General features: G+C 52.4%; 6 protein-coding genes across 6 annotated transcripts; 2 read left to right on the top strand and 4 right to left on the bottom strand.

Moving 5' to 3' along the window:
• Positions 1-576: 576 nt before the first annotated feature.
• On the bottom strand, positions 577-4,243 carry HMPREF1120_07353 (classical protein kinase C; the record flags this gene model as incomplete). The annotated part of the gene is made up of 4 exons (XM_009161575.1): positions 577-638; positions 703-3,378; positions 3,435-3,701; positions 3,754-4,243. The coding sequence occupies 4 exons, from the start codon at positions 4,241-4,243 to the stop codon at positions 577-579; spliced, it is 3,495 nt and encodes a 1,164-aa protein (XP_009159823.1).
• Positions 4,244-6,343: 2,100 nt separating this feature from the next.
• HMPREF1120_07352 (uncharacterized protein) lies at positions 6,344-9,430 on the bottom strand (the record flags this gene model as incomplete). The annotated part of the gene is made up of 4 exons (XM_009161574.1): positions 6,344-8,254; positions 8,305-8,940; positions 8,988-9,290; positions 9,341-9,430. 4 exons carry the CDS (start codon positions 9,428-9,430, stop codon positions 6,344-6,346), a joined length of 2,940 nt encoding a protein of 979 aa, XP_009159822.1.
• Positions 9,431-9,970: 540 nt separating this feature from the next.
• On the bottom strand, positions 9,971-12,234 carry HMPREF1120_07351 (uncharacterized protein; the record flags this gene model as incomplete). The annotated part of the gene is made up of 2 exons (XM_009161573.1): positions 9,971-11,565; positions 11,616-12,234. 2 exons carry the CDS (start codon positions 12,232-12,234, stop codon positions 9,971-9,973), a joined length of 2,214 nt encoding a protein of 737 aa, XP_009159821.1.
• A 1,841-nt stretch (positions 12,235-14,075) lies between these two features.
• HMPREF1120_07349 (uncharacterized protein) lies at positions 14,076-18,260 on the top strand. The gene has a single exon (XM_009161571.1). It carries the CDS (start codon positions 14,723-14,725, stop codon positions 16,889-16,891), a length of 2,169 nt encoding a protein of 722 aa, XP_009159819.1. The 5' UTR covers positions 14,076-14,722; the 3' UTR covers positions 16,892-18,260.
• HMPREF1120_07350 (pyruvate formate lyase activating enzyme) lies at positions 17,184-18,149 on the bottom strand (the record flags this gene model as incomplete). Its single annotated transcript, XM_009161572.1, has 1 exon — positions 17,184-18,149. One exon carries the CDS (start codon positions 18,147-18,149, stop codon positions 17,184-17,186), a length of 966 nt encoding a protein of 321 aa, XP_009159820.1.
• A 203-nt stretch (positions 18,261-18,463) lies between the features above and the next one.
• Positions 18,464-21,279, top strand: HMPREF1120_07348 (pyruvate formate lyase activating enzyme). Its single transcript, XM_009161570.1, has one exon. It carries the CDS (start codon positions 18,567-18,569, stop codon positions 19,656-19,658), a length of 1,092 nt encoding a protein of 363 aa, XP_009159818.1. The 5' UTR covers positions 18,464-18,566; the 3' UTR covers positions 19,659-21,279.
• The last annotated feature ends 181 nt before the right edge of the window (positions 21,280-21,460 follow it).

Genomic DNA, 21,460 nt, shown 5'->3' with positions numbered 1-21,460 from the left:
CAGTCACGGAGAATCGGGATTCTCTCCTCTCCAAGCACCACATCATTTGTTCGTTCCCTCGTACTTGTGTCTTCAATTTCGTTCCTACTTCGTTCTTCTTGGTCCAAACTGGTTCTTCCCTCCACGTAATCAATCCTCCAATCCCTATAGTAGACTCGATCTTTCAAGGAGGAACACTTTGCAACAGACCTAGGAAAGCCCAGCAACATCTCTGTACAAATCGTCTCGCCCCTTCAATTCTTAAGGCAGTTTTTCTGTTGGGCCCACTGCGCCGCACTGCCATACAAAGTAGATTGTGTACTGTACACTCGCCAGGTTCGGTGCGATGGGATAGTATGGTTGCAGCTAATTCTCCTGGCCTAACCTCCATTGGCCGACTCGAGTACGCGGTATGTATCAGTCACGGACACAGACAAACACATCGATCGCTCCTACCACAACACCTCAGATGGTCATGCAGGAGCAAAGCGGTGGTTGGGAATTCTTTTCTGTTGTGATCCAACCACCTTACAATCGGTGCGACTAGGAGCCCTTTACGTTGCCTCAAGTTTGCAAGCATAGCTTCTTCTTCTTTTCCTAAATGAAATCGGCCGAATACGAAAAGCCTCTGAATTCTTCTTGATGGGCCGGTGACAGAACTGCAACGCAAACAAAGATTAGCTTTCAGTACTGACCAATTTTTTGAAACATGCCACAACTTACCACTCTGCACCGGGGTTAAGACAGGAGTCACGCTCGTGAATTCCTGGTCGAAGTTGCTCGTATCCTTCTCGTTCTTGATGGTAGGTTTGAACGGCGTGGGCACGCGCTTGTGGTAGATATCGTCCCAATTGATACCCTTGAAAAAGGCATGGCTCATGACTTCCTGGGCATCACCAGGCCCACTTCCCAGACGCATTTCGGGCTCTCTCGTCAAAAGCTTCTGCAAAATGGACACGCTGTCACGGGGCATATGGATGGGATACAAAGGTTCGTCGGCCAGAATCGCGTCGTAGATCTCGTCCTCGTCTTCGCCGCGGAATGGTGACTGCTGAAGAAGCATCTGGTAGATGAGCACTCCGAAAGCCCACCAATCCACTGCACGACCATATTTCTTGTCCAAGAGGATTTCGGGCGCCATGAACTCGGGAGTTCCGCAGAAAGTCGACGTCGTAGATCCGTACCACATGTCCTCCTTACACAGACCATAATCGGCAATCTTGATGTGGCCATCCAATGTCAACAGGATGTTGTCCAGCTTCAAATCTCGGTAAATGACGCCGTTCTCGTGGAAGTACTTGAGTGCCAGGCATACCTCGGCGGCATAGAACTGAGCTCGCTTAAGGCCAAACTGTCCCCGCTGGATGTGCAGCATCAGGTCGCCACCAGAAATGTACTCCATGACAAAATACACTCTTGTTTCGGTCTGAAAGCAGGCATGCAAATTGAGCAGGAACGGATGTCTTTCTTTGTTGGCGATCAGGAACACCCGTTTCTCCGATTTGGTGGATTCAACTTCGTCGTTTTCAATAATGAATTCCTTCTTCAGCACCTTGATTGCGTAGAGCTTCTTGGAGCTTTTGGCCTCGGCAAGCATGACTTTCCCGAAGTTACCTTTACCCAACACGGCGAGGAAGTTGAAGTGGTCAAGGCCGATGCGAGGCCCCGAGCCCCGTCCCGACACCGGTGTAGCAACTTGCTGTTGTTGTTGTTGCTGCTGCTGTTGTTGCTGTGATGGCGCTGGTTTGGCCGGAGCAGGCGCATAACTGGGCTGGACTTGTTGCGGTCTCTGCTGTGGCACCACGGCTTGTTGTGGTGGTTGGTGTTGCATTTGCGGTGGTTGTTGCTGCTGCTGTTGCATCGGCTGTCGATCGTACTGTTGATAAGCGCGGGGATCATAGGAGGCGTGCGGCGGCTGGGCCTCGGGGGCCGGTGGCCGTGCATTGGCGTACCGATCAACAGCCACTTTTTGCGGACCATAATCCGAGGCGCCGTGACCGTACGGCTGCGAGGGAGGCCGACTGGTGGCGGCGGCAGCCGCTTGAATGGCTGTCGCCGATACTGGTCGGTGAGGGATCGGTCGTTGTGGCTGTTGTGACTGTGCTTGTTGGGGATGATTGTACATCAAGTTCTGTGCCGCGCTCTTGGCCGCGGGCGAGGGTTTTGTTTGTTCGGGATGGTAATCGTAGGATTGGTTGGATATCTGCGGTGTCAATGACGCCGCATCGGAGGTGTAACTCTGGGTAGGAGAGGCGGGTCCCGGCCTGCCAGAGTTGGGTCGCAACGTTCTGCCGCTCATTCCAGAACTAACGGAAGAGGACTTGTTGTGGTGCTTAGTTCTCTGGATGGTCTCCAGAATCTCATTAGCAACAATCATGGACATGCCGCAAAAGTCCGGCACCAGATGCTGGCAATGAGCATGGCATGTGAGACCACACTCGGAGCATCTCTTTGCATTGCGCCGTCCCAGCGGCAACAGGTAGCCACAATGACAACACCAATTCGCGCCAATGTTGGAAAAGTTGTCGAAACGATGCGGGATACGATGGTTGATTTTCTCTTCGTCCGGGTCCGTCTCGTAGTTGGCCTTGCTGATGCATTTGGTGACCACCTTGGGATAACACTTGGTGTGGCACGTGTATTTGCAGTCTGCGCACTGCATGCCAGCCGAGTATTTGAGAAACTCGCCGCAAAGCGCGCAACGCATGACATTGTAGAACTGTTGCTTGACGAACTTATGCCCTTGCTTCTCGTGCACCTCTTCCTTCTTCTGACGGACAGCACCTTGCCTGTTGAGGCCGATATCAAAGGGCCGCCTAGCGCCTGTCTGCTTCTGGAAACTCATGGTGAGGTGTATTCTACCCGCTGGCTCCAATGAGAACCATGAGTCAATCATGATGGGTTGTGCATGCTGAGGGAAACCGGCCGCTGAACCCGCACCGGCAGAATCACCTGGAGGCATGAAAGGAGCAGGTTGGAAGTCGGAGCCTGGCGGTTTACCCGTACTGCCTCCATTGGCCATCTTGTCCGCCGATACCCAGCCATTCTGTTGGAACTCGGATTCAATCTTCTTCCGACGCATCTCTTCTGCAATGTCTGAAATGCGAATCCAGAGAAACCCAATTGGCGTTGGTCGATCTCCAGCCTTGTCATAGACGGTCAGCTCGATTTCGTTGGCTTTGTCAATGTCCACGTGATGTATTTCCTCCGTCCACTTGTCGGTGCGCGTCGCTCGGGTTTTGGCTCGGATGTTGTCCTCGACTTTCATGATGACGAATGTCTCTGGACCTCTGGAAAATCGCGAGGACGCCGCGTGATCGACGTCCTTGATGGCGTGGATGCGCATTTCCAGATGCCCTGTAAGAGGCTTTCGCATGTTGGGGGCATTGAGGCTGTCATCTGGGCATACTGTCAGTCTTTTGTCTCACTACCGCGGCACGAGCCCATCTACTCACCATCTGCCCCGTCTGAGGACTCAATATCAACGTGCAGATCCATATACCTCTTCAAGGCCTGTTTCAGCAATTGGACTTTTTGGTTGCTTTCTATGCGACGACCTTCTGCATCCAATCTGCTTTTCCTGTCACCTTCGTCTTGATATAGGCGCACCATTTTCTCGATGCCTGCCTTGTATTGCTTTTCTACGGAGAGCTTGAATTCGAGTTGAGAGAGCATGAGTTGGATCTTGGGGCCGAGGTAGGGGGTATCGTATTTAATCAAGTCTGCGACAATATGTTAATACAAGCATGCATTGGGGCCATTGAAGCGACGTACCTAGTTTTGAGAAGTTCGGGCGCGCTTTAGGGATGGGCGTCTCGTAAGGTCTAGGGTCGCCATAGGGAGCTCGTGGTGGCATCGTGCCTGTGCCGCCCTGACTATACCCGCCAGCGCCAGGATCTCCATAGTCTCCTCTGTCGCCGGAGAAGTAACCTCGTTGGTCTTTGGGAGGAGGAGTCGGGGCGTTTCCTCCAGGATAGGGCCGCTGGCCGCGTGCAGCAGATGTCTGATAGCCCGCTCCGCCGTGGACAGGCGGTGCAGGTGCACCGTCCTCGTTGGGACCGCCTTGTTTGCGCAATTGCAATTCTTGGAGTTTATCTTCTAGATAGGTAATGTTCCTTCGCCCATCGCGGATATTGCTGTCGACTCGGGCCTGGACTGCGGCGTTGTTGGTCGACTGTCGCATGTGCGTGGCGGCATTGATAAGAGCCTTTTCTCGTTCAATTTTGCGGTACACCTCCGCGATTGCCTGGTCGGTGTCGGCCATGATGGCCGAGTGACGATGCCGAGGGTTGTTACGGACGGAGTGCGTGCCTGTCGGGCTTCAATTTGCACCAGAATGCAGGGTCATGGGCCAAGTCGTTCGCGGGTGAAGTGACAGGGCCGGGGTGGCATTTGTTGATGGAAATCGGCAGGCTTCAATGAGAAGAATGTGCTCGCTGTCTCGAGGTGCGGCAAGGTCAAAGGGAGCGGTACGATAGCCACAACCAGAGGAGGGTGAGGGCGGCGGGAGAATGTATTCAGCAGGTTCAGGTGGTCGCGCTGTTAGCGAGCAGAAAGACGTATGCAATGGTGCGGATTGGTGTTATTGTTGGTGGTGGCAGTGGCAGTGGCAGTGGCAGTGGGAGTCGTAGTGGAGGTTGCCCGTGTGGTGTTTGGTCGTACTACTCAATCATTAGTAGGCGTAAAGATTAGGCGTGTAGTAGGTGCAGCGTAGGTATTGTAGCAGGTGTAGTAAGGTGCAGATAGGCTGTAGTGCGCGGTGCAGCGGCGTGATCAGGTCAGTTAGACAGACGGTCAGACGCTGGGCAAGTCAGTCCAACAAGTCTCTCCCGCCCCGGTCCACTTCCGCTGTAACTGCACCTGAGCCTGCGCCGCCTGCGCCTGCGACTGACGCTGATGAGTCTGCCACTCGCACGCTGAGACTTGCTGAGACGGCGCCCACTCGACTCGACTCGCTCGTCCACTCACTCAACACGGGTCAAGTACCTAATTACAATCTACCGTCGCCGAATAGATCCAAACTCACCGCTGTACAACTACTCGCCACCCTCTCGTGCCTTTGCCACTCTGGAACTGCAAAGCCGACACACCTGGAACGGGCTGATTTTGACGATAACAACAAGAATGATAACACCCTCGATGGCCAAAACAAACCAAAAGTACAGGCATGTTGTATATTTCTACTCAGTAGTGTCCGGCTACCTTACGCATCGACAGGGAAGCAGGTCCAAGACGTCAGACGGGATTACGCAGTGACACCTGGATGTGATGATCCTTCTGCCTCAGGTCGATTGCAGTGGTGGTGAGAGGCAACCGGAATCAACCATGTCGCTCCATTGCAGCCCGCTCCCTTCCCGTATCTCCTCAGCTACAACTACACTACTATCCGACTTCTTACTGGCAGTACATTGGAGGCTTGCAGTTGGATTGTCCGTGGTCGATTGTTGTTACATGTTCCCAAGACTCCACAGATCATGTCAAGCACGACAACACCACATGCACAGCCAAAAGACCCAACCTCCAAACCCACGATGAGCGGTTGTGATTGGGCTTGCCGGGCTCGTTGCTCCGGCGTCCCTGTCGATATCCTCGTCGGTCAGGGATCATCCCATTGTCCCTCCCCTTGGTCGTTTATTGTCGAGCCATTGAAGATCCGGCAAACCTTGGTGTCCATTGTAAGCAGTCTTTAAAAGCCTACCGTCAGATTCCCACACCGAGTCAGACCAAACCCACCCACCGGCGATTGTAGTCCGATCGTCAGGAAGGACAAACACGAGGTTCATTTGTCTTTCTGTAGTGCCAGGCTGATACCATCGCGCCATACGTGCCCCCGCTGGGGTTTCTCACATGGCAGCCCTACCACTGTACAATGTTTGCGGTGATGGACCCTTCGCAACCGGCGTCACAGCCGCTCCACTATCTTTCGGTTGCTACAATGCTCCTGGCGTCTTCCTACAGTAAAAGTGCTGCTATCATGCCAATGTGCTTCGCCCATACCTGAAAAGTCACGAAGCTGAAGTTATTCTGGATGCCAGGCGACCTGACTTTGCTGTCGCCGCCTCCCGTCGAACTAGCTTCGGACTAGTACGCCGCAGCTGCCCTTGCTGTGAGGAGGATGCGGCTGAAGAACCGGGTCGAAGGTAGGGCGCACTACAGCAACCAGGGTAGGGTTGTCCCAATGCACATACGATAGGTGGGTGCGGCCCTGGAATTGGCCGGAGGTAGCTGCATCGTCGCCGTCGTGTCCCTCTGGGCTTGAAAACCATCCATCCTCAGGCCTGTTCAAAACTGCCATAGTAATATGTCTGTTGGCCTTGCCCTGTTGACTTTCCTGAGGCATGCGCACTTCACGGTCCAAAGAGGGTCAGTCTACTGTCGGTGCTGTGGTCATGACTCCCCGCCCGAAGAACTCGGCCACCGTGCCGAATCGGTGGTGACTCCTTTCCAGCGCTGCTTTGAACAAGTCGTGTTGCTCGGTGCTCTCCAGTTGCTGCCGTCGGATTGCCCTTATCGTGTCGTTGCCTGGTTTGCAAATAGGACACTCCACATGATCATCCCCTTCCACCCCTGCGCCTGGGTTGTTCAAGCATTCCTGGTGGAACGAGTGCTTACACATGAAATGAACTGTGGGCAGTGTAAGGTTTCGACTGCATGACGAGCACCGCCGCGCCTGAAACACTACCGGTTTCGAGTTGAGATCGGAAAGCTCAGACTTCTTGGCGGCGGTCTCTGTCCGGTAGGAGTCGATTAATCGTCGGTTGGCCTGTATTTCCTTGCGCTCCCTAGATATGTTGTCCGACAGGTATGCTTTGACCATACCCATGGTTACAGCGCCGCCTTGCGACAGCACTTTCACCACCTGGAGAGGCGCCATGAGATTCTCCTGATCGATCTTCTTCAAAACATTTTGCAATTCTTCCTTAACTCCAGGTTCCTTTAGGACATCGGCGGATGAGGAGAAATAGCCAAGGGCAAGCGGGTACAGCGAGGGATCCTTGGATCCGTATTTTCTGAGTGATGATATCGCGCCAGAGGTGTCTTTCGCCGAAGTATAGGACCGAAATATATCGGCATACAAGTTTTCCCGTTCTCTCACGAGTGTCGTACCTGCCGGAAATTTGGACAGAGACGAGAGAAGGAGGACATTTGACGTGTCAATGGAGGATTCGTCCAACGACTCTGTTTGATTATCAGCGATCAGGCTGATGGCCTTTACCTGCCACTTTTCTTTCTCTGCGTTGTCCGTGGCCGTGTTCGCGGCCTCTAGGTACATCTCGAACAAAGTGGTTGACAGATCCGACCTGTCCTCCTTGGACAAATTTTCTTGGAGAATTAAGGCTTCTAGAAAGGTGATGAATTCTGATGGATGAGCTAGGAAGCACGAAAAGGCAGTCCGAGGCTTCGGTATCGTGTAAGATGGAGGCTTTTGTTCAGCGGGAGCCGAAGCCTCATCGCTGCCCAGTTGGTCTTGGCTTGCCGGAGCCGTCATCTCCGAGGTAGAAGACCGGGTCATGAATGGTAAGGTCCACAAGGCCGAGAGTGTCTGGAAAGCACTTCCACCGGTTTGTGCCTGGACTTCGGACACGGCCGGCACGTCTTTCCTTGGAGCATATCGCCCCGTGTAGTACTCGATGAAAAGCTTGGTCGTGTCTTCTGGACAGTGTTCGATCAGGCTGCGTGCGTACTTCATCAACACCGGATACGCCAAGTAGGGGTCAAGACGCCAGATATACTGCAATGCTTCCGCATATTTCTTGGAATCTTCTATCAGAATGTCGATGACCAATTCATTCTCGCCATGCTTTGTGGCAAGATATGCGGCCTGGTCAAAGTATCCTCCTTGTCGACACATCGCAATTGCCGTCTCGAGGTCAAACTTGGCCGTTCCAGGGGTTCGTATGAACGCGTCCAATTTGTCCGTATCCTTCAATTTTGCATAGCAATTCAACAACAACGTCGTATGATCTGCGGTGGCTCTGTCATGCTCATGCAACTCCTCCAGATAATCAATCAGATTGTGTATTCTTTGAGTGTCGAGGAACCGTCGAATGACCTGGGACGGTTCAGTGTTCTCAATCGCTCTGAGATACTGCTGCATCGCCGTGTCGTAGTCGCCTTTTTGATACAAGTAGTCACCATATTTTCGAAAGATGATATTTTGTTGTGTTTTGTCAGCCCCGGCCTTTTGTGCCAGGTTGATGGCGTAAAGGTAGAGATTCCGCTCATACAAAATTTCGAGCTTCTGCTGCAGCGTCTTCTCTTGGTATTTGTATAGCTAATCTCTGTTAGCGCAAAGACCACGATGTCCTGAGCGGTGAGACCTACCTTTCCATCCACGGTCAACAAGAAGAGCTCATCCCATCCTGCAAAAACGTCTTTGACTTGCGCAGGTAGCGACTCGTTGTGTGCGATGAACTTCAAGTCAGTGTCAAGCAATGTAAAGGAAGAGCTAGAGAATAGCTCATCAATCTCGTCACCTCCAAGCTTCCTGAAGGTTTTTGACTTGGATACCTGTGCAACCCGAGGTGGACAGACCACAGCGACGTAGTCCTTGTACATTTTCACAATCTTTTTCGGTCCCTCGAAGGCATAGCTGGGTCCGCGTCCGCTTGGACCGTAGTAGTATATGGCATCTGCGCGCGCAACAACGATATCTCCAGTTTCCGGGTCTTGTGTTATACAACCGACATTGCAGCCCCGATTGTCGACCGTCCGTACCGGTTGACCCTGGCCTTTGCCCGAAATGATAAGACTGCAGATTTTCGCTGTCGTGGCGATATACAGAACCTTGAGGGAGCCTTGTCTAACCTCTAATCCTGTCACCGGATCCTCGGACTCGAAGACAATCCGTTGTTTTGTTCCTCGATCGTGGACGAAGTCTCCGCGTATGACAGTGACGGATCCATTTGCAAAGCCAACTGCCACTTGGCTCAAGTCGTCCAAGACCACCAGAGCGGACACCTGCGATTTTCAGCGTCGGTTGAATCGTGTGAAGGTGGAACTCATACGGGAAACTGCCTCCGTCCATTCTGGACTCCTACTGTGCAGAGACACCGCGGAGCACCTGTCTTCTTCTCCGTCTTGTCCAAAGCCCAGACTTTGAGCAATGGGTCGCTGGATAGATTCTCCGAAATAGTAACAAGGAAGGGAGTGTCGGGTATTTGTCTCAGATGTGTGACTGAAGCATCTACGGCGTCTGCGGCGCGGAAACTGCGCACGACTTTGAGGGCACGGGAAAGAATACGGACAGAGCCGTCGGAAGAACCAAGGAACAGGGAGCCAAAGCCGGTTGCTAATGACACGACATCATTCTGTGGCATCAGTTAGGGCGTGCGACGGCTCAGCAAGGTTGTGAACGTACATCAAAGACGTATGACCCGTCCTCATCAGCGGGAACAGGTACTTGGGCAGCATCAAAGAAGGGAAACTCCTTCCAGCTGGTGAGCGCCATGGCTGCCTCACCGTGTGTCTTTCCGAGTAGAAGTAGAAATGGCCATGACCCCTGGAGGAGAAGATCGGAGACACACTTTCAGGAGATCTCGAGAACAGCGTAAACAACTTGGACTTGCAGGTACTGTTCGTTGGATCTGGATCCAGATTGCGGCACGGCTCACGTCAAGATGCCTGCTGATGGGCAGGATGAGTTTCAATGCTCCGCCCGAGTCAAACTTCGTCGGGGCACCAAGACATTTGTGTGCTTGACCGAGAAGAGCGGCATCCAACAGCCCACTATTACCTAGGTACACAACTACAACATTGTAGTATTGATCAGTGAATTGAAGGAGAAACATAAATGATCCTCCGGAGCAATTAAGATCACTATTTAACACGTTCATAATATTCCTTTATACACGCTGAAATCAAGAAGAGGCGATCACGCAAAGGGCTTTTGGGCTAGACCTCCAGCACAACCCGACCACGAGGAAAATGTTTGAAGTCATTCGACATCATCAAAACATAAGCAACGACGCCAGAAGTCGTCAGAGGCGGCTTACTGTTCCCAGCTGAACCGTGCTCCTTGTTGTCCAGTTCTTGGGGGCGTAGTAGTCTGCTCTTCTCCCGACCCGCCTAGTCCTTCTTCTCGAAACCGGCTTCCGGTGCTAGGTGAGCGAGACGGCGGCCGACCATTCAGCCGCGGAACTAAGAGACTATCAGTTCGCGATGGGCTTGTCTGCGAGTCGCGTAAGCTCGGTCCTCGAGTTCTGTGCATATCATCGGGAGATACAGGACTCGGCAAACTCCGGTTGTTGCTATTGCTCGAGCCCATTGAATGACCGCCGCTGCCAGCACCAACTGGGCTGATACCCTGCTCTCCAGAAGAATGTGTCCCAAGGCCATGGCTATTGCTGGCACTGTACGGACTGATACCGTTGCTGAAAGGATGGTTGTTGGCCGCAGCTGGAGAGTACGGGGGTGCGGGAGACCTTGACCGCTCACTGACAGCTAGGTCATCGCCCTTCGTTGTCGAGTCGCGGTGCTCGAGCTCTGCTGGTTGTCGCGTGGAGTTCCTCGAGCCCCGAGAGCCAGTCTGGGTACTTGCGAAGAAACTCGGCGACACTGGTGCAGCTGGCATTTCCGCTGGCGTATCTCCCGAAAGTTCGAATCGAGTAACGGATGAATCTGCGGGCACTTCTGTGGGATGGCGCTTGTCACCAAGCAGCTCAGAGACCGATGTCTTCGAACCTAGCGATCGGTTCAATCTGGCGAGGATTCCCCGCCGCTTGGGCTTCTCAGTCGACACCGCTTCTTTGGCATTCTTTCGGCGGAAGCAGAAGAGCCAGAGGAGGACCGCGATTGTTAGAACTCCGCCAGCAACGCCCACCCCGATTCCTGCCTTCGCTCCAGTGGAGAGACCGCCATATTGGCCTCCAGATTCCCCGCCACTTTCAGGCACGGGCCATTTGCTATTGTCAGGAGCTACAATGGCGCTGAGGTTGACATGGCTGACCGCATCTGATGTGAAGACGGCCTGTGAGACGGAGAAGTTGTTGCGCTCATAGTCGACTGTCAGATAGGTTTCCTGTAGAAAAGCACGTCCAATGGTATACTGGCTCGAGTTTGCAGCTCTTCGTAGAGGGAAATAATTCGTGGCTGGTGACGTGAAGTTTGCGTCGAGGTTCGGAAAAGGGTAAGAGAGCTGAAGATTAAAGGCGTCGTACGGTAACTTGAATGTGATACCCTCAGGTGAGTTTGGCAGCTCAGCAAGCGTGAAGCTGAAAGTCAAATTCAGAGCTGCAAGAGCTTCGGGTGATGAAGTACTATCGTTGGGGAAAACGTAGAGTTGCAAATCATCATCATATGTCAGATTCAAAGCAGATTCAAAAGCATCACAGACTGTCTCCGGCAACCATAAGAAAGGAGTCGAGGAGTCGATTGTGAACAAGGCAGCCTGGGAGCTATTAAGGAGCGTCTGGGGATTGGAGTCCCATGCGTCCGGTATGTCGATCCCTCCAGAGTAGACATCAATGGAAGTGATGGCGACGACGGGCGCGTAGTCAGAGCTCAAGGAGAAGGTGAAACTGTTGGGCGTGAAGCGATTTGTGTCCACGCCTCCAAAGATTAGTGAAGCCGGGACAGATTTCAAGCCTGGAATTTCTTGTCAGAGCAGAACACGCCATTAGCTTGTGAAGACTTACGATAAGAAGCTCCAGCAGTGTAGCCATAGCTATGGCTGGGTATCAGGATCCTATCTTGAGCCAGGCTGGAAAGCAAGGGCAAATAATTCGACGTGCCATTGAATCGTGTTTCTTGAACCCCAAGTCCCAGGCTTCCGATCCATTGCTCAGTCGAATTGACTACCGCAATAATCTGGTCAGAAACTGAAGTCGTATCATCGAGACACAACGTGTCCAGCCCGTAGTTCCCGTATCCCGCGTTCCCAAGCTGAGAGTCGAAGTTTAGGTCGTAGAAGCCAATAGGCTGAAACGTGGATGATTCATTTGCGAAGAATAAACCTCCTCTTTTGGACTCGCAAGTGGTGGTTCCATCGCAGCCAGCTGGTCCTATCACCCACGTCTCTTGACTAAGTGTGCTCGGAAGGACATATAACCACTGTTCCGGTGTGCCAACACGGATAGTGACGGCGGACCATGAGCCATCGTACCCGAAGAAATCAGTGCTCGTCGTCGCAACGAAAGGCTCGGAAGATGCGTACGCGGCGAAGCAAGGTCGCAAAACATGGGTGATTGCGATCAGTAGGTGGCAATTAAATAAACGAAGGACCAGCGATGGATAGACCCCATCGAGGAGACGCATGTTGATGCGATTTCACCGGCGCGGGACGGCCATAGGCATATCAAGGACTTCAAGGTCCGGCAAACTAGTCGGCGGCAGTCGCGTTGTGGGCTTGAGCGCGGGATAGACGCAAGACTGATGTCAGGATAAGCGCAAGGAGCGAGCGGGATGTCCAATTGACCAGGACTTGATTCCGGTAAATAAGGGAGATCAGAATATTGGACGATACTGTACAGCGTTATAGATGTACGATTGACAAACAGAGAAAGAGAATGTGTGAATTGTCGGATGCCGCGAATATCGGAGAAGTAGACGGGGTTGTCAGAACTTGAAGGGGGACATGCGTACGATGTCCCCAGTCAAGCACCCACTACTGGACTACAACTACAGTCCAAAGTTCAGCACAGACCGTGGGTGCTTGCGACTTCAATTGGAGGCCACGACAGCTTCAGGGTTCGGCTTTTTCCAGGCTGCAGGAACAACCCCACAGGCACAGGCACTGCATGTGGGTGCCCATAAGGAATTGGGATCTGGCCTACAACTATAATGTTCAAGTTGTAGAGACATCTCTTCCTCTTAGCGAGCTCGACATGCCTCCCTACCGGTGTAAGGCAACGTTGTTGATACAGAGGCTGCAGCCTGATATATATCGCAGGCCTTCACGGGTCCTCCTGGTGGGATTTAGGTCTACCTATGATTGTACGACAGTCACACTGCAGTCCACAACTTTCCTCCTCGCCTCGTAGTACTGCAGTGCTGATTTTTCTCCTTTGGCACTACTCCGAGCAACGCGTCTAACTTGAACGACCCCCCAGATGCTGTCCTGAAGGCAATGAAGCCCCGACCAACGAGGGTTGACTTTCCAAGCCGCACTTCCTATCTGGAATACTAGAGGGCCGTCCTGTTATTCGCGATCTTGAGCATGTACCTACCTTAGATAACCACCTACGTCTTTCGCGCCTATCTCCTGGAGCCGGCTCCATACAGGCTGTCTCTAGAAATACCTACCATATCACGGGAGATGCTCGGGGAGCTTGCACCTCACGGTTTCCGACTGACAGTCGTGTCATTGTCGCAACTTCGCTCGCATACAGTATCTAGGCAATTTGATATCACTGCTTGAAATTTCTGAGTATAAATGAACATTGGCAATCTGTGTCACTGGGGGGAAAAAAGAGAGCATGGGGGTATTAATGATTCGGACAGAATTCTGGCATGACAGTCGCATGTCTCAGGTGCGGCATCGACATCAGCAAATGCTGTTCAGGCATTGGAGTATGGAAGCTTTGGGTGAAACGGCAAGCTGCATAACAGACTGCAGAGGCCGGGGGCTGGTAGGCGAAAGACGCAGGACTACCTACCTATAGGTACGTATCTGGGTAAGGTAGTCAGCACTAGCAAGGCTCTCACTGCCTCCAAGCATGATGTTTCGCGTCTTCCAGGTTGAGTGGCTACGGTAGTCGGCCAGCACCAAAGCCATGCGTGAACGACCTACAAATCTGCAGGTAGTAATCAGGTCGCACTCTGGTGGTCGAACACCCAAGTTCTAGGTGGCATGATAAAGCCTCAAGGTGACGAGTACCCAGCCAAGGCGACCCTGGGCCTGCCAATGCAGTGCCAACGCAGTCTGGCGGGTGCCCCTGGTACCTCGCGCACTGCACTGCAGGGGACATCATCAAATTCACCGCCCACCGGTTAATCTTTGATTTTAGCTGCTCCATCCGGCTGGCTGGACCCTCGATCGCTAAAGCCTAGCGACAGGTGTCTGGGGTGGAGATGGATTACTATTTTTCCACAGCTTGAGCTTGATGAATTGGATGACGACCTCAGATCACTAGCGGATGGCCGGAGCTCTGCCTCGAAACATCCCTGCCACCCACCACCACCACCTACAATGTTGTACAGCGTTGTATACCTGCACTGACCGTGTGCTGTCTCCGCCTCGTGGCCTTTTGTTGGCTCCTTTCCTACAGCCTGAACCTAGTTCTTATTTTTCTCAAGGTCTCCCTTGCTGCCAGCCCGCTGCCACTCCACGTCCCAGCGGGCCTCCCCTTCGACAGCCCGACGTCTTTTCCGTCCGATTTGTTTCAGCTGGGCCAACCAAGTTCGTAGTTGACCTACTTCTCAGTTCGGGGTGTACAAATACCTAGCAATTGTGGTTTGCGTCGAAATACTGGGTCCAACACTGGGCGCGGTGTCTGCTGTCTTGACAGGACTTCTCGTGCCTTTTAACACACTCCATCCCTGCCTCGAGTCCTCCCGACCTCAGATCGGTAAATGTCCCTCGAGTTCCTGCTGTCGCCCACGCGTCGAACTCAACGTTCTCATTATCCTGCCCGTCCTGGACCGGCGTTGGCCAACATTCGCTCTCGGTATCGGGTCATGAAGAACTGAAGTGGTTTTCTTGATGCGCATTCGCGCGGTCGCTCGTTTTATACAATATTTCTTGATTGCGGGATTTTTGAGTCCGACTAAAGGGGAGGAACAACGTATGTTCACCTAAACGGATATGCACATAATCTGGTCTCTTGTGTCCTTAACTACCGCCCTCGCTCATGCGCAGGTGCCGACATGGGACAGAAGGCTTCTTCCAAGATTCGTCGGAAATGCTCGACTATTCACCAACACAACCATTCCAAAATTCTTCGCGAACACAAGCACTGTCACAACCTCCTCCTTTCCTACTATAGAATCGTCCACGCCGGGCGGCTCCATGACATTTGACTCGACAAACATTTCTACTACTGCATTATATACCGACACATCCACAGACTCTTCAACATGTACCGGTTCAGTCACCTACTATGGATCGGTCCCTCCCACCGTATATCTGACCGTCACCGAAGGCTATACGGTAACGGTCACAGCCAGCAACGTCTCCGTGACAGACACGCCTACCCTGATTACGCCGTTACCGGCTTGTGAAGCCACCATCATGCCCTTGCTAGGGACAATCGATCCTAATGTCATCTCTACTAGTATTTCACAAATTCTTACTGACGAATCGACGGAAGGGAGCACTGCTCCTATGACCATGAGTCTGAATGCTACCGCCTCCCCTCTGCCTCCGGGTGCGCCTGCGGCTTCGCCTCTGCCTAGACCTCCGATTCTGTCGCTATCGGCACCGGCATCGGCTTCTACACATGCACCATCACCATTGGAGTCTTTCCAACCAGGAGCATCTGTATATACCAGCGTTGCTTATACGAGCACAGTCATTGTCACCAAGAAGACCCCGGTGCCGGTTGTTGCGCCTCCATCCGCTCCGCCGGACTTCAATTTCCAGTCGACAACCCAGCCCCCGTCAAGTCCTTCCGGGAATACCGGCATTAACTCTGCAGGAAGTGGTGGTGGGGACAGCGGCAATAATAACAATAACAGCGGAGGCAACAATAATGGAGGTGGTGGTAACAGCGGAGGCAACAACAATAGCGGGAACGGAGGCGACAGCGGAGGCTCCAGCGACAGTGGAGACAGCAACAACAATGGAAGTGACGGTAACAACGGCGGAGGCGACAATAACAACAACGGAGGCAGCACCAACAACGGAGGCAGCACCAACAACGGAGGCAGCACCAACAACGGAGGCAGCACCAACAACGGAGGCAGCAACAACAACAACAACGGCGTCGACAATAATAGCGGCGGAGGAGACTCGGATGGTAACCAGAACCCACCAGCCGGAGCTGCTTCACCCCAGTCGGGGCGTGTTGATGGACCAACCCCAGTGTCAACTGCTAATGATGGCACTCTGGCGTCATCCAACGGCAACGGTGCATCAATTCCAAGTACTGCTGCTCCAGTCCCTGCGGGCACCACCAAACTGGGCAATATCATCGCCTCGATTATAAACTCGCCCTTTGTGACCGCATCGGCAACTGGCATTCCTCCTGCGCGGCCATTTTCCACCACGATAAACAACGTTCCTATCTTCATTTTCCCTTCTACCGTCGTCATTGGAAGCCATTCCGTTGCGATTCCGACTTCCGCTCCCACCACTATAGAAGCCAATGGAGCAGCATTTACTGTCAGACCCTCGGAGGTCGTCGCGCCAGGAACAACCATTCCCATTTCGACAGCTCAACAAGAAGCAGGAACAGCTACCCCTTCACCGACAGCCACCGTTGTGACTGCTGTGGGAGATTTGACCTTTACCATTGGCCCAACTTTCGCAGTGATTTCGGAGACCACGTACAGGATTGGTCAAAATGCTCACGCGACCACCATCATCGTGGACGGCACGACTGTCTCGGTAGGCCCAGACGGAGTGGGACTGCCCAGTATCACTTTAGGTCCGGGTGGCATTGCTCGAGCACCGTTTGTTATGTATACCGCAGCAGGGCTGACCCTCTCTGTGGACAGCAGCGAGGCTGTGGTCTCTGGCACCACATATCGCATCGGATCTGATGCTCCTCAAGTGAAGACCACCATAGGCAGCCAAAGTGTGTCGTTTGGACCTGGCGGAGTTGGGCTGCCATCTACCACCATTGTCCCGACGGCGGCGTCATCTTCGGATGCTGGGAGCTTCTCAGGGTCAATATCTGCGACTGGCGCCTCTGCCAAAAATACCTCGCCATCAGCCTCCGCGACCTCTGCTTCCACTGAGAAGAATATGTCACCCCCGCAACCGTTACGACGTTGCCTACTAGCAATTCCTGCTGCTTTGCTTTTTCTCTGATCTCTTTTCAATGCCGAAACGACTTTGGAACGGAGTGGGTCTGGAGGGTATGGGGAAAACTATTTGGCGTTTATGGAACGGAAATCTTGGATGATCTGTTGATGAAGTGGATGCTCTACGATACCCGCGTTAAGCAGATAATCAAGAATGAATTATATCGGAAGGGCTGGCGCGACCGGCGCGACCGATTCTCGGTTGGATAGCTTATCACAATGTAATCTATAGATGGAATATTGTGCTGTGATAGTCTATTGAGAAATGTGAAAGTAATTACACCACAAGGGTATCTCTATCAATTTAATATGAGTTGCCCTGCAAAAATTCCTGCCACGCTCATGATTGAAGCCATCAGGAGATTTACCTGGTTGTTGTCCAAAATATCATGACCAGAGTCAATGATTCTGCTTTCATCTCCTTGTTTTGTTCCGTCGCTCTGTTTCAGTTCATGGTTCAGGCCGCCGGCAGGAGAGGTCTGGTGAGGCTTCGTCAACACCCTCACCCCACCAGGCCCTTCGACAATTTTCCCCGACCGCCGATCAACCACAGATGCCTGCAGGAAAGCACCGAGAAGCGAGTCAACCAGTGTACCGACCGTACCCAGAGCAGTCAGGAGGATGAAAGACTGCCACGGCCCCAAGGGACTCTTTTCACAGAAATTGAGCAACAGGACGCTCGTTGCTGATATGGCTGCGCTGCCTCCAATACCGGCCAGCAGACCGGCGCCGCTCACTCCACCGTTGGTACCCGGAGGGACAGAGCGGAGAGTCGTGATGAGGATCGGTCTGCTCTTGGACAAGATTCCCAACTCGCTCGACAGTGTGTCTGCTGCCACGGCCGCATAATTGCTCATGATACCCAGTAGCAAGAGATCGGCCGTCTTGTCGGATTGGGATCCCGCACCACCAAAACATGTCGATTTTTGCGAGTCGATTCCATAAAACCAAACGTGCAACAAGACCAACAGGGTGGCACATCCGCTGTTGGCAAATACTTGGATGCTGGTTCTGGGACCCTCACCGCCCGCGTGGCCGCTACTCGACATGGTGAGCGTGGCTTTGACATCGTGCTTGACTTTTGTGGCGCTCGTCCCGAGCAGGAAAAATGTGCATAGGAGAGTGAATGGAATCGCTGAGGGATGGAGGGCGTGGATCGTCGCCGTCAAGCCTGCTGCGAGTATGCCCAGCGGTGTTAGGGATTGGCGGGTATATGCTCGTAGGATTAGGAGAAGAGTCACTGGGCCTGCTATTATGGCACGCATGGTAGCTGTTGTACCTGGGAGGAGAGAGGACAGCCACCGATGGATGACCTTTGAAGGTGAAAGTATCTCGAGGCTGAAGACTGGACAGAGGTACAATGTATAACTACCCGGTATATTTAATTGTTGTTGATATTTCTTCAATTCCGCTTAGTTTTCTGCCACTAATAAACTGACCTGATGTCGGAGTTGCTATCTCCGGTTCCGCCGCCCCCCGGGTCTCGGGCGGCACATGCCACTCACCGGTGCTCGAATGACGTCGTCTTGCGGCAGCCAATCGTGGGCTCGATGTTTCTGCTTTCATCCATGTCCATCTACAACAATTACCACATTACTCGGTATTGTTCTATTAAATAACAAACCATTGTCATCATCTCATGATGACAGTGAGAATGTTGCATCTCCAAATGCATCGACACCATGCTCAGATCACTCGTAGCTAGTACCCTCGCGAAACAGCCGCGGACATTCAGTCGTGGCTCGGCCGCTCATCTAGGCAGATCCGCCCGACGTGGGCTTCATCTGGCTCCTCCGTTCTTACTCGACGATTACATCCCTAGGTACCATCTTATCACCTCGACCGAAGCCGCGAAGAAGCGCTCCGCGGCCTACGCCCACCTTCGACAATGTAACCTCTGTCCTCGACTCTGCAACGTGAACCGCTACGAGACCACCGGACAATGCCTGATTGGAGCGGAGACTGTCAAAGTGTCAACGATTGCGCCCCATTTCGGCGAGGAGCCTTGTCTTCAGGGCCACAATGGATCGGGCTCTGTCTTCTTCAGCGGATGCAATATGCGCTGCGTCTTTTGTCAGAACTACGACATTTCGCACCAAAAGGTCGGATTCGACCTGACGCCCGAGGAACTCGCCGAGTGGATGTTGAAGTTACAAGAGGTGGGCAAGGTACACAATATCAACTTTGTCACACCCGAGCATGTGGTTCCACAAGTGGCTCTGGCGATCTTGACGGCTCGGGAAATGGGGCTCAACATCCCTATCGTGTACAACACGAGTTCTTTTGATAGCTTAGAAAGCCTCAAGCTTATGGATGGCTTGGTCGACATATACCTGCCGGACTTTAAGGTCTGGAACAATGAGACAAGCAAACGGTTGCTCAAGGCCGATAATTATGCCGATGTCGCCAAGGAAAGTATCCAGGAAATGCATCGGCAGGTTGGTGATCTATGCTTTACTCCGGATGGAATCGCCAAGAAGGGTGTCCTGGTGCGCCACCTGGTCATGCCGGGTAAAGAGGAAGAAGGCGTACAGATCATGAAATGGCTGGCTCAGACACTTGGGAAGGACGTTTTTGTCAACATCATGGAACAATACCATCCGGATGCACACGTTGGAAAGCCCAAAAGAGGATCCAAAGATTCCGAAAAACGATATGCAGAGATCAACCGAGCTGTAACGCACGATGAGGTTAGTGTCGTTGAGAAAGCGGCTCGTGAGGCCGGTCTTTGGAGGTTTGTGGAACCTGCTCGTCACGGTGGATGGAATATATGAATTCAAAACAACCTCACGCAGGTGAGAACAAAGAACTACATACGGCTTGTTTGGCGGCGACGGCCCAAGTTCTTTGTTGAACTCATGCATCATCTTCATGTCGTCGTCTTTGTTGGCGTCTGGTACAATTGGCTTGCCCTGTTTCTTTGTTGCCGCTGCTGGCCAAACACCAGCCTTCACACAAGGCCACGCCAACTGATCCCGTATTTTATATGATGTTCTCGGGTCAGGACTTCTACCGCTCAATTTATGCCTGCAGTACCAAAGCAGTCCACACGCAGAATGATGGGGTTACCATTGAATGGCGGTGGTCCATTCACCACGGCACAACCTGTACTTTGCACAGAACAACACTCAGTGCTGCAGCAAGAGCGATTGTATCTGATCCAAACATTAGAAAAAGAGGAACGACGAAAAACGACTCTAGCAGCAAAATTGAGCAAGGCCGAGGCAGAGTTCGAGACATCCATGGTCCATGATTCCCCGGATTTTGTCAAGCGCACTCAGAAGAGCATCAAAAAGCTTCGTTCCAAGTTGAACAGATGTGAGAGAAATGAGCAAACATTGTCCATGAGCCTGGCCAACGTTGTCGAGAAAATGCGAAATTTGGAGCAATGTCAATGGAGCAAATCTCATCCAAATCACGTTCCTCGCAACCAGTGTCAAGCTACAACTCTGCCAACTTTTGCCTCCAGCATTCCAATTGTGGCTTCGCAGTGGCCTCTTAAATTTGACGCAGACCCAGCTCAGGTTGACGCGATTCCGGCCATGGCTGGCAGATCTCTCCGTTTCTGCCCGCCTCCCTTTCGTCCACTCGAGACGGTGATGTTCAATAATGTTCCTCAGGGGCCGATGCTGCGACCAATGCAACTTTCTTCTTGGAAAGATTGTGCCAATGATGGGCATATTCATCTACCTCGTTGCGAATATAACAAATCAAGATGGGCTGGTCTCGACTGTACGATTACTAGCCCCACCGACACCGTGTCTACATACGATCTCAGTCCATCGGCCACGATGGCTCAGCACTCAGGTTTTCAACTTCCTTCAGACTGTACCATGCTGGTAACATACATTTGAGCGAATGCCCCGGGCTAGTGCTCCAGCCAGCTTTTGGTGGGTTTCTCAGCGGGAAGCGCCACCACTGAATCTATTGGGAGTGTCCGATCTGTTCGAGCAAAGTCTATCTTGAATGGATACAGGTAGCCACGCTCCGGCTGGCTTTTGGCCTTACGAGAGAAGCATAACAACAGAGAAGCCATCCTAATAGATACAATATACCAGGCAAGGGAAAGGAAATGAATCTGTCCATAGTCTTCTTATTATGCACCTTAGCCACGATGAAAAGAAAGTGAACTGAAGTGAATTTCCAATGATTCGAGTCACGGTCGTGGACTATGGCAAGTGATCTGACCTGGAGTTGGGAAGTTAAACATATGTGCTACGAGAGATCTTTTTGATACAATCAATAGTACTAAGAGCGCCAGCTTCTTCCCATACTGTACTACTGTAGGAACTCGCGAAACACACTCCGCCGGGATCCGGCTTGACTGCAATGGAACGACAGATGCAAATTTTAGAGTACATCTACGTCCTGGATGAGCATTCGCATCCGCATCGGGAATGAGATAGAGATAGATTTGGTCATGGTTGGTTCTTATGTCTCGCGATTTCAGATGTACATGTCCACATGTCCGCTATGGCTCGCCCTGGGGTGTGCTCGGGATCCCGTTTCCCCTCTGGCCTTCACACTTGATAGTAGAGTATGTCTTTGCCACTCGCATTTGAAGCGGGCCGCATTC

This window comes from Exophiala dermatitidis, assembly GCF_000230625.1.
Source record: "Exophiala dermatitidis NIH/UT8656 unplaced genomic scaffold supercont1.6, whole genome shotgun sequence".
NCBI lineage: Eukaryota > Fungi > Ascomycota > Eurotiomycetes > Chaetothyriales > Herpotrichiellaceae > Exophiala > Exophiala dermatitidis.
The sequence above is the reverse complement of the archived record's forward strand: the minus strand, read 5'-3'. Positions and strand labels throughout refer to the sequence as shown.

Coding starts and splice junctions, on each gene's coding strand:
- HMPREF1120_07349 (XM_009161571.1), top strand. CDS start 14,723: ATGCACATAATCTGGTCTCTTGTGTCCTTAACTACCGCCCTCGCTCAT.
- HMPREF1120_07348 (XM_009161570.1), top strand. CDS start 18,567: ATGCTCAGATCACTCGTAGCTAGTACCCTCGCGAAACAGCCGCGGACA.